Here is a 12,502-nt window from a genome sequence, read left to right on the forward strand (position 1 = left end):
ACATGCTCACCCTTCACCATGGGCCAGATGACGTATCAAGCCCTGGGGACGCAGACACAAGTAAAATATGGCCCTTGCCTTCCTGACGCTCACAGACTAGGAGGGGAGGGCTATGTGGAAGAGTAATTGCCCCCCTACCCCGTGATGGGGCGCTGATGCAGAGCTGACAGTAGGTGCCCTCCTCCTGCCCTCCCCCCGGCCCTCCCAGGGATGCACCGTGCCTGAAAGCAGTTCTCAAACCCCCAGGCACGTCGCAGGACTGGGCACATGCCAGCCAGTTGCAATCGGGGTGAAAGAAGAGACCACCTCTCACACATCGTAGGCGGCCTTCAGGGCTGAGCACCTCCCACCCCAGACTTGCAGAGAAGAGCATCGCGGGCTCCCCGCCTACCAGCCCATCCCTCCATCCCTCCCCCATCCCCCCTCCCCTTTCTCCAGCATCAGTTCCCGATCCTGGACCACCCGCCGCCCCTACACACACACACACACGTGCACACACGCAGTGCTCCTGCAGCCTCCTTCACGACACTCACCACATCGTGGCGTCACATATGAGTGCGACAGACACGGCTGAGGGCCCCGGAGCCAGGTTTTCTGAGTTCAAAGTCCACGCCACATCACTTACAGGAGGGGGCAGGTTACTTACTTTTCTGTGCCTCAGTTTTCTCATGTGCAAAATGGGCATAATAATGATACTTCCCTGTCAGGCGGCTGTGAGCGTTGAATGACCTAATATGAATAAATGGCTTCACTGAGCACCCAGAGCTGCTGGGAAGCTGTATTAGCCTTTTCAGTCTTATCATAATTAACACTTTAGGGACTTCCCTGGAGGTCCAGTGGTTAGGACTCAGAGCTTTCACTGCCATGGTACGGGTTCAATCCCTGGTTGGGAAAGTTAGATCCAGCAGGCCGTGCGGCGTGGCCAAAACAAAACAAAACAAAGAACCCACAAAAAACAAAAAACAAAAAACCATGCTAGTACTAGAGTCTCAGGACCTGTAGTAATAGTGAGGCCAACAGTCCTATCACTGTCACTGTTACCACATGATTCATGTCTGTCTCCCACCGTGAGTGAGCCCCGAGGCAGCAGGAGCCAGCTGTGTGGCCTCCACTCCATCCCCACGGCACATGGCACAGAGTAGAGGCTCACAAAACATGTGGTGAATGAATGAACGGACAAAGCAATGGTGCACCTGCTCGTGTGGTGCCGCTACCAGCCGCCTTCTCTGAAAGCATCATTGCCACTTACAGCCACGGACCCACAGTGCTGCCCACAGGTCCACCCATGTCCACGTGGAAGGGCTTCCATCCTCCCTCCTGTGTGACTAGCGCACAGAAGCTTCACAGGAGACTCACCCTTCCCACCCAGCCCACCATCCATCGAGGAGAGAGGCTGTGAGAGGGGCCGGCAACTCCGGGATGGGGAGCGGTCAGATCCCCGGGCCCTGCAGCAACTGTGGGTAGCCCCCTGCCCTGCACGGGGGTGAGCTCCTGCCCCACCCTGGCAGCTGCTGACATGAGTCCCCCGAGACAGGACGGAGACGCCTCCCCAGCCCTGCACCGCTTCATCCCTGGCACAGGGAGGGCCCTGTGATGGTCTCCTCTCTGACCTGGATGCCGCAGCCCAGCAGGCAGGCAACAGAGCCACTGCCCAGGAGCTTGGCCTGGCCTCACCGTCTCAGCTCCAGGCTCACCCCTGCCCTTCCTTTGCCATGCTGAGGAGTACAGTGATCAAGCCTCCATGTGCCAGGGTCCCATCCCGGCTCCATCCTTTCTGTTGTGTGACCTTGGGCAGGTTCTTAACCATTCTGCGACTCAGTGTTCTCATCTGTACAATGGGGATAATGGTACCTACCCCATAGGTGCTTCATGCGGGTCAAATGAGTTTATTTATAAAAAAGCATTTAGAATAGTGACTGGATATAGAAGGCATCCCTTATTCTGGACGTTCTGGCAGCCGTCCGCCCACCTGGCCCAGATACCACATCTGTGCTCCACAGCACTTCAGAACCGTTGAGCAAAGCAAAATGCTGAAGCCAATGTTCAGAGAATCCATCCATCGACTTAGGAGCCTCTGCATAATTGGGGTGTTATCGCCCACGGGGTGGCTGCAGTTTGCAGTTGCTGAGGAGGCTGCGATAGTCCCGGGAATCCTCTGGTGACGGAGACAGTTGGGGGCTGGGGACTTTGCTTTGGGAGGGCGGGAGCCGTCTGGAAGGGAGCATGAGATTACGCGCTAGTCCTCTGGCAACCAGTCAGCCGCTGAGAGTGCCCCAAGCTTGGGCCCCGGAGCACAACAGATGGAGCTCTGGCTTTGCAAATGAGGAGTGCCCCCGACCCGGTGCCCTGCGGCGCTCACCGAGGCCCCCTTCCCACCTCACCTCTGCTTCCTGCCTGGGTGCAGGTGCTCCGTGGTGGCAGCTCGCAGCATAACCCTCTAGAGCTGCGGTTGCTCCTCTGAGTTTCATTTTCCAGGGGGCCGTGGGTGGGCCGGGCGGCAGTGGATGATGCTTAGGCGTGCTGGGGACAGACTGCAGGTACTGTGTGTGCCCCTGTCTTTGCTTTTGTGTGTCTTCCACTGAAATCTTGACGACTTTCAAACAGGGTGATCTCGGGCCTCGGGTTTCTAGAGTGTAGACATGGAATTACAACGCCCACCACTCCTGGTTCACTGTGGAATTTAGTGAGCAAGAATTCTTCAGTTACATGAAGGAGGGGCTGGCCCTCGCTGAGAGGTCGGTGAGCAGCATTGCTGCCACGGGTGAGTCAAGCGGTCCAGGTGCCGTCGCGCTCAAAGCAGGTCCAAGTGTTGGTGTGGCCTCCCCCCGGGGCTTTGAGTTTTTGTGGTTGTTCTTGTTGTTTTAAGATACAATTCACATAGCATAATATTAATCCCTTTAAAGTATACAGTCCAGTGGTTTGTAATATATTCACACGGTTGTACGGCCATTACCGCTGTCTCATTCTGGAATATTTTCATCTCCCCAGAAGGAACCCTGGACCCAACTGCAGTCACTTTCTGTCCCCTCACTCCCACCCCAGTCTTTGGCAACCACCGACCTGCTTTCTGTCTATGAATTAGCTTATCGTGAACATCTCATAAGAATAGAACCATACAATACGTGGCCTTCTGTGACTTGCTTTTTTCACTGACATCATGTTTTCAAGTTTCATCCATGTTGTAACATGTATCTGAATTCCATTCCTTTTTGTGGCCAATAATATTCCACTGTCTGGGTAGACCAGTTTTGTTCCTCTGTTCATCAGTGGATGGGCACGTGGGCTGTTTCCACTTCTGGGCTGTTCGGAATCACGCTGCTCTGAACTTTTGTGTGCAGGTTTGCATGGATCGTACGTTTAAGTTTGTGAGGACCTGCCAAACTGTTCTCCTCGGGGCTCTGTTTCTGAAGGACCATCTTGCTCAGACAGGACTTTAGTGTTAGCTGAAGGAGAGGGTTCTCGGCAGGGCCAGGAGGGGGCAGGGGGGCTGGCAACCTGCCCTCAGAGCCACGGTGCTCACAAGGCCTCGGGCCGTGGCCTCCCCGTCGAACGCAGATGCCCACTGCCTTGGGCTTGTCTCCCCTGTGCTGACCGTGTTCTCTGCGTTCTCCCCACTTTATTTTTTTTAATTTATCTTATTGAAGTATAGTTGATTTACACTGTTGTTACTTTCTGCTGTACAGCAAAGTGCTTCATATATATATGTATATATATGTATATATATATATATATATATATATATATTCTTTTTCATATTCTTTTCCGTTATGGTTTATCACAGGATATTGAATATAGGTCCCTGTGCTATACAGTAGGACCTTGCTGTTTATCCATTCTCTATATAATTGCCTCTGCTAATCCCAAACTCCCAGTCCTTCCCTCCCCTAACCCCTTCTTCCTTGGCAACCACCAGTCTGTTCTCTATGTCCATGAGTCCACTTCTGTTTTGTAGATAGGTTCATTTGTGTCATATTTTAGATTCCACATATAAGTGATACCATATGGTATTTGTCTTTCTCTGACTTACTTCACTCAGTATGATAATCTCTAAGTCCATCCATGTTGCTGCAAATGGCATTATTTCATTCTTTTTATGGCTGAGTAATATTCCATTGTGTATATGTGCCACATCTTCTTTATCCATTCCTCTGTGGATGGACATTTTGGTTGCTTCCATGTCTTGGCTATTGTAAATAGTGCTTCTGTGAACATAGGGGTGCATGTATCTTTTCGAACTAGTTTTCTCTGAATATATTCCCAGGAGTAGGATTGCTGGATCATATGGCAACACTATTTTTAGTTTTTTGAGGAACCTCCATCCTGTTTTCCATGGTGGCTGTACGACTTTACATTCCCACCAACAGCGTTAGAGGGTTCCCTTTTCTCCACACCCTCTCCAGCATTTGTTATTTGTAGACTTTTTGATGATGTATAAGTCTGATTAGGTCCCATTTGTTTATTTTTGCTTTTATATCTATTGCCTTGGAAGACTGAACTAAGAAAACATTGGTATGGTTTATGTCAGAGAATATTTTGCCTATGTTTTCTTCTAGGAGTTTTATGATGTCCTGTCTTATGTTTAAGTCTTTAAGCCATTTTTTATTTTTTGCAATATATGTTTTATTTATTTATTTTTGGCTGCATTGGATCTTCGTTGCTGTGTGCGGGCTGTCTCTAGTCGCAGTGAGCGGGGTCTACTCTTCATTGCAGTGCACGGGCTTCTCATTGTGGTGGCTTCTCTTGTTATGGAGCACGGGCTCTAGGCGCACAGGCTTCAGTAGTTGTGGTGCATGGGCTTAGTTGCTCTGCGGCATGTGGGATCTTCCTGGACCGGGGCTCGAATCCATGTCCCCTGCATTGGCACACGGATTCTTAACCACTGTGCCACCAAGGAAGTCCCCTTTAAGCCATTTTGAGTTTATTTTCGTGTATGGTGTGAGGGTGTGTTCTAACGTCATTGATTTGCATGCAGCTGTCCAGCTTTCCCAGCACCACTAGCTGAAGAGACTGTCTTTTCTCCACTGTACATTAGTGCCTCCTTTGTTGAAGATTAATTGTCCATAGGTGTGTGGGTTTATTTCTGGGCTGTCTGTTCTGTTCCATTGATCCATATATCTGTTTTTGTGCCAATACCACACTGTTTTGATTAATGTAACTTTGTAGTATTGTCTGAAGTCTGGGAGGGTTATGCCTCCTGCTTTGTTCTTTTTCCTCAGGACTGTGTTGGCGATTCTGGGTCTTCTGTGGCTCCATATAAATTTTAGGATTATTCTAGTTCTGTGAAAAAGGTCATGGGTAATTTGATAGGGATCACATTAAATCTGTAGATTGCTTTGGGTGGTATGGCCATTTTAACAATATTAATTCTTCCAATCCAAGAGCATGGGATATATTTCCATTTCTTTGAATCATCTTCAATTTCCTTTATTAATGTTTTATAGTTCTCAGCATATAAGTCTTTCACCACCTTGGTCAGGTTTATTCCTAAGTTTTTTTTAAATTTTTTGGATGTGGTTTCAAAAGGGATTTTTTTTTTTTTTTTTTTTTTACTTTTGCATTCTCCCTGCTTTAAACCATGCTGCCCTCACCTGTGTCCTGCACCTGCGGGAGTAGTTTGGGCACACAGCTAGCCTTCCTGTGAGGCTGAGATACCTCAAGCTGTCTTTATGCACTCGTCCTAGTCCTGGAAATGTTCTGAGCCAAAGAACAGTGTCATTTCAGAGTCCTGGAGAAGAAAATCACCTGCACAGGTTTTCTTCTCAAATGCATCCACTTGGTTACCAACAAGCGAGTGGACGTGAGGAAGGGTCGTGCCAGCTGTGTAGTCATGGGCACATCCCTTAGCCTCTCTGAGGCTTCATTTCTTTGTCTGTAAAATGGGTTTAAAATTGCCTACCTGGGAAGGGGATGAATTGCACTGTAGACACGGCTCCCAGTACGATGCTGAAGATACTCAGAAATACCCTCCCCACTGCAGGTGTGAGGCGCTTATACGGACCACGGGGTTTTTCAGTAGCACTCACCCCCCTCCCTTTTCCCTCCCTCCCTATCTCTTTCCTTTCACCTTTTCTCCTCTCCCTGCGCCTGTGCCTTGCTTTTACTCTGCCCTCAGCTCCTGCCCCAGGCGGCCTTGTGGTCCTCACGGTGTGGACCCAGACCCAGGAACCTGCCAGCGCTCAGATCGCCCGGGGCTCTCAGGAAGGACCAGGCCGAATCCTCTTAGAGCGGATCAGATCATGCCCTGGGTCGTTTGCAGCACAGACTCCCAGGTCAGGGTGGTGGCAGACACAGCAGGCAGTGTCCAGCCTGGCAACCCTGGTTCCCCGGGCAGTGTGGGTTGCAAGACCTAGTTTTATCTGTCAGCCTCCCTGGGTCCCAGGTTCCTTCCCCAGGAGACCCTTGCCAGAGCCAGAGCTCTGAGTGCCCCTCGAATCTGGGTCATCTGAGAGGCTGTGCTGTGGGACGACCACCCAGCACGGAGGCCAAGACCATGCCCATGAGGTCCAGGGCCAGACAAAGTGTGGGGATGAGGGCTGCGGGCAGATAAAGAATGAATGAATGGACAGCTTTCCAGGCTGAGGGCCCATGATGCACAGATTATTACTTTTTAAAACTATAAGTAATAAAAGACTGTATGACTAATACAGAAAGTTTAGGAAGCAGAAAAACATGAAGGGACAACACCCCAAATCCCGTCCCCTTGGAGATGAATTTCTTCGCAAGGGCCAGTTAAGGGAATTCCCTGGCGGTCCAGTGATTAGGACTCTGTGCTCTCACTGCTGAGGGACCAGGTTCGATCCCTGGTGGGGGAACTAAGATCCCACAAGCTGTGGCCAAAAAAAAAAATAGGTGCCAGTTAATTCAGAAAACTGAAAAGCAAAAAATGAACCGAAAGGCCCAGCTAGGAATCCCTGGCTCCATTCTGGGACGTGTCTCCCAGGAAAAAGGGGTTTCCCTGGAGCGCCTTTCAGGCCATCCCCTCTGGAACTGCGGGGAACCTGCCCGGAAAAATTCTTCCAGGAACGAGTCCAGATAGAAAGTTCCCTCCGAACAAACAGGCTCTAGGCCCTCTGGGTGAGCTGAGCTCTCCTTAGGAACCGGCTGGCGGCTGCAGCGCAGACAGACAAGTCCCCCGGCAGCCACCCCCTCGCCTCGGGAGATGTGCTGGTCGGATCTCCGACCCCCGACCCCCATCCCTTCCCAGGCAGCATCGGGTAGCGCAGCCCTGGCCACGAGTGACCCTGGTCTGTCTACTCTCTCGTCTGCAGCGGTCAGGAATGACAGAAACAAGAAAAAGAAGGAGCCTTCGAAGCAGGAATGCACGGAGAGCTACGAAATGACGGCCGAGCTGGACGATCTCACGGAGAAGATCCGGAAAGCCCACCAGGAAACCTTCCCCTCGCTCTGCCAGCTGGGCAAGTACACCACGGTGAGAGGCCCCGCCCACCCCGCCCCGCAGCGCACGCGCACTCGCACGCAGACGCACGTGCGCACGCTCTCCGCCCCGAGCGTGGCGGGCCCGGGCCGCGGAAGGCGACCACACGGCCCGTCCTACGGCCCGGGGCTGCAGCAGCCGCTGTTGAGTAGGGTGGGCATTTCTTCCCGCTCGGTCAGGACGCACAGGTTGGGCACGTGCGAGACTCCCGGCCAGGGTGAATGAGACGTGGCTGCTGCTCGCGGGGACCCACAGCCGCGTGAAGGGGCCGAGGAAGGCCAGGGAGGCGGCCGGGAGTCCCGGCGGCGGACGCCGGTGCAGAGCCCAGCGGGGACGGAGGGCCGGGCTGAGCCTTTCACGGTCCCCGCTCCAGCTGGAAGAGCCCGCCCGGGGGACTGGGGCCTCCCCCGCCCAGGGTCTGGCTCCGCAGAAGGTCTTGGGGGGGGGTGGGGGGCTGGGAAAGCGAAGGGGGACCGACCTGGGAGGTCCCCCTCTGCTCCCTGTGCCCCGCTGGGAACGGCCTCGCTGAGGGGGAAGAGAAGGGGGTGGGGGCAGGTGGGGTCAGAAGGCGGGAGGCCTTGTCGGCTGGTCTGGATGTGCTGGTGGGGATGTCTTTAGGTCTTTGAATTTTTTAGTGGCTTTTGCATGTGTTTTGTGCGCTGACGGGTATTCCCAGCACGTGGCATGTAATAGGCGCTCAATAATACTTGTCGACTGAATGAGTGAGTGCCACTAGAATGTTGTTCTGGCCTCTTCAGTGGCTCACGTTGCCCGCCTAAGATGCTGGTAGACGCGCTTTTTAAAAATCCAAGTATTGCAGCGTTTGCTGGTTTGATGACTGAGACGTGCTACGAAAAGAATAGTAGGGAAGACCATGGGGATGAAAAGGTGAAAGATGATGCGGGCGGGGGCGAAGAACAGCAAGTGGTGCACGGTGGGTGGCACCAGCTTCTAAAGAGCTGGCGCTGGGCTTAGCCGCAAGTCCCCTGGCTGAGCTGCCCGGAGAAGAAGAACTTAGAGCTTGCTCCCCAGTCCTCCGCCAGCTTACAAAGCACCTGGCAGCTATTAAAGTGCAGGTTCTGATTCAGCAGGTGTGGGCGGGCATTGCTCACAGGCTCCCAGGTGCTGCTGGTCTGCAGACCACACTCTGAGTAGCAAAGGCCACGAGCGTACTTCGAGTAGCGAGGCCCAGGACGATTTTCTGGGCCCCCAGGCCCTGGCGTCAGGGACAAGGAGAGACGCTGGCCAGTCTGTGAAGCTGCCGACCTGGCCTGCTGTTGACTCAGCGGACGAGTCCCCCTTGCACACAGGGGCACCATCCAGCCCAGAGCAGACACAGGACGGGGTGGCATCAGGAGCCTTGAGGTCGGCCTGCGAGGGAAGGCAGGCCCGGAGACCTGGGTGGCGGGTGATGCTGTGAGTCAGGAGCAGGGGTGCTAGGAATGAATGTGGTTTAAATCCTGCTCTGCCGCCAACCAGCCGTGCGACTGTGTGCACGTTACTTCACTTCCCTCGGCCTCGTTTTTGAATTTCAGTCTGAAGTGGTGGAGAGAAGTCGACAGTTTGTGATCAGGTGTCTTTATTGTTGTTACGGTCATCATTATTACAGCCAGTACTCACTGAGCGTTTCCTCCATACCAGGGGCCGTGCTAAGTACTCTCGCTGTGTGAATTCTTTTAACTCCTTACGGAGCCAACGCGAGGCGGGTGCAGCGCCCCGTATGACAGAGGAATAAGTCACTTTCCCCACGCCCCGTAGCCAGCAGGTGTCCTTGGACGTGGGCAGTCTGACTCCGGGGCAGCTCTTCTAACCCCACACGGCACACCGTGTCTCAGGAGGGTGGGTGACAAGGCAGGGTGGAGACGGGGGACACCAGGCATCTAGCTAGGAGGACGGGGCTGTTACCCAGGGATAAATCAACTTTCCCTCCAGAAGACAGAGTAAAAGAGAACAGTCCCAGCAGGGAGGGCTTCCTGGAGATGGAAACTTGTAAGCCAGGTCCCGCGGTGAAAGACAACCCGTGGGGTCATTTGCTGCCCCCCTGGAGCCCCAGCCCTCTTCCCCGGGTTGGGGTGTCAGGGTGGCCTCGTCCGTGCCCCAGACTCTGCCTCACCTGGTCACCAGGTGAAGTGGCCACCACTCTGGTCTGGAGGAGGGCAGGGCAAACACAAGTACACATGCCCTGGTGCGACCTGGGACCAAAGCACCCCCTTGACCTCTGCGGGTCAGCACAGCCAGGGACTCTGGTCGGCCTCTCTGGGCCCTTCCCCACCTTCCCTCCCCCAGGCCTCCTGGCGGAATCCGAGAGCCTGTCCTTCTGGATTCTCTTTGTGCCCGAGGTCTGATTTCACCTGCTGCCAGGCCAGGGGGGCCGCTGCCAGCGCCCCGCATCCCTGTGGCTCACTCTGCAGCCCCGCGGCGCTGCCTCGAGGCTTTTTGCGCCTGGGGGACAGCGTGGTTCACACGGGGGCGGAGGGGGCGGGGTCGACACTCCTGGGAGCAGCCCCGGCCCGACGGCTCCCGAAGCCCCCCAATAAGGTGGAGCCCCGGTGCCCCCGGCCCTCCCCCACTCCTCTCCCAGTGCTTCCCAGGATCTCTGCCCACGAAAGCTGCTCGCGTTGGAATGCTAGTCTCAGCGTCTGCTCCCAGCCCCAGGCGGGGCTTCCCCGAGAGCCACCAGCGCCCTTCCCTGCCCCCTCGGTCCCCAGTGAGGGCCCTGAGTCCTAAGCGCTTGGCAGGGACTTTGTGCGCCTCTTTGGATCCAGCAGGGAAGTGGCCGCACACGTGCCATCTCTGGGGGACGACCCCTAACCTCGGGGCGGCCTGGCGCCCTGCAGGCGCTGCTCCTCCCTCCAGCCCTTCTCTCTGTGCACAGATCTAGCTCTGTTTTTATCGTAAGCAACTTGCAGTCCTTTCGGGAAGTAGGCGCAGGTGTAAATAAAGAGCAGCAGCCATGACGCATCCTTTGCAGGCACTTGGCCGTGGGGCGAGCGCTTTCCGTAAGGGGCTTGTCGACGGGCACCTGCTTCCACTGCGAGGGGACTTCGGTGCCTTTGCCCGGCTGGCATCCCTGTCAGGTGGCTTTGGAATAAGTGGGCAGGGAGCAGTTAGAAAGGCAGCTAGCTGCCCGCCTACAGATCCTTGAAGGAGTGGCTGCTTTTTCTTCCTGATGAGGGTCAATTTGGGACCCTGGTCAGGACCCAGGAAGCTAGCACCCACCCTCCGCGCCTGGGCCTGGGTGGGACAGGGTGCTCACCTGCAGGCTCAGCGCCGGGCTCCTTGGCGAGGCTTCTGACCAGTGAGCTTCCTGAAAAGCAAGGGGCCAAGGGGGGGACTCTGGGGACCAGGGTGGGCTGTGGATGATGCGCTCTGCAAAGAGTACACAGCCCAGCCCTGGGGACGTTTGCTCTGCTTCCTCAGCGACCGTGACCCTGGCATCCAGGCTTTAGGGCTTCCTAGGCCCAGGTTCAGATCTTGCCTGTGCTGCTTGGGAGCTCCGTGACCTTGGAGTCCTCGTTGGAGCCCAGCTCCTCATCTGTGTAACGGGAGTCGGAGCTGTGACTCCCTCGTGGGGCTGCCGGGGAGGGTAGATGAGGGAAACATCCGGCGCGCCTTGTACTGTTTTTGGCCCAGAGACATACAGAACGCACAGGTCCCCTCCTCCTGACTCTGTGTGAGTGCTGTGTCATTTTTTGGAGCCACATGCCCGGTCCTGGCAGCGTAAGTGTGGCTGGGACAGCAAGGCAGTCTCCCGGGGGCACGGCCCAGCCTGGGCTGTCTGCTCCCGCTTCCCGCCGTGTGCGACTGTTCACCCCCTCGCAGACCCTGCGGGACCCGGGCTGCCCTCCGAGGGCTCGGGAGGTGGGGCTGTGGAGACGTGAGGAGCCCTTACTCCACCAGGAGAATGACCGCCCACAGGATCAGGAAGCCACCCCAAATCTAGCATGTGGAACGCTGGACACCCTCCATCTTGCAGCTGGGGCCCCCAGGCCACACCCCGCCCTCCACCAAGGCCCCTGCATTCTGAGACCACCCGGCTGTCCGGAGGGGCCCCTCCGGCTCCTGTCCCGGCCCAGGCATCTTAGACGGGGTGGGGAGGGGTCCAGGAGCACCCCTGAAACATTAGCTTCAGGGAAGTCCTGCACCGTCTCCCTCGCTTCTAGCTAGATGTCCAGGAAACACTTGGGGGCCCTCAGAGCCCCGCCCCCTGCCCCGTCCCTGTCTCTCCCCCTCAGTGGCAGGGCGGTTGCCACATGGTTAGAAGCATCCGGGTCTCAGTACCACGTGGCGTGTGTGTTGGGGCCTCTGTGTGTCGTCCTCCTGCGGATGGACCTGCCCAGCTGGTAGTTGGCGTGTGTCTGTGGACCGCGGATGCCGGCCCGCGCATCACGTCCTCTTCCTGGTGATGCCAAGCATCTTTCAGCCTCTGGGGTTTCTCACCAGGGGACAGGCTTCCAGAGACGAAGTTCAGGCCATGCGGTGCCCCGAGAGGGTGGGCCCAGGGCCGCAGCATGAGCTGCCTCTGCGCTGGCCAGTGGGCAGTGACGCAGCTGCCAGGTGAGGGTGTCCTGAGAACTAGAGGGAGTTCACCATAAAGCGCTTAGAACAGGGCCTGGCTCCCGGTGAGCCCCAGAGGAGGGCTTGTTCCATGAGAAGCGTGCCCAGTGGAGAAGTGGGCCGTGGACGCCGGGAGCATTCTACAGGTGGAGCTTGTAAGGACATAGCTTCTCAGGACGGCCGGGGGGCAGAGACTCTGGACCCGGGCCCCCGGGTGTTCCAGCCACCCGTGGGAACCTGAGCTCCTCGTTCCTTTTAAGACTTTGTGTTTCCTTCTTGGCTGAGAAGGAGGACAAGCAGCCCTGGCTGAAGCACTGTAGTGCCTGCAGCTGCCGCAGACGGGCTGACAGACACCGCGATTCCACCTCCATTTATGGGCCTCGCTCTGAAAGTACCGCCAGTCAGAGAAGCAGCAGAGGAGCCCACGGCAGTGGGACGGGGTCCGTTTGCTGGACCAAGATGGCCCTTTAGCTGGATCTCATGGTGGGGTTGGGCTTCGCCGCTGCTCAG

General features: G+C 55.8%; 1 protein-coding gene across 5 annotated transcripts in view; it reads left to right on the forward strand.

The window, feature by feature from the left end:
* Window positions 1-12,502, forward strand: part of RARB (retinoic acid receptor beta) — a 787,132-nt gene that overhangs the window by 753,054 nt on the left and 21,576 nt on the right. For all 5 annotated transcript variants that reach the window (XM_061194748.1, XM_061194747.1, XM_061194752.1 and 2 more), the window contains one exon: window positions 7,269-7,429. In XM_061194748.1, the coding sequence (XP_061050731.1) occupies window positions 7,269-7,429 (161 nt within the window). The remainder of the gene's footprint in view (window positions 1-7,268; window positions 7,430-12,502) is intronic.

The sequence above is a fragment of the Eubalaena glacialis genome, chromosome 6 (assembly GCF_028564815.1).
Source record: "Eubalaena glacialis isolate mEubGla1 chromosome 6, mEubGla1.1.hap2.+ XY, whole genome shotgun sequence".
Classification (NCBI taxonomy): Eukaryota; Metazoa; Chordata; class Mammalia; order Artiodactyla; family Balaenidae; genus Eubalaena; species Eubalaena glacialis.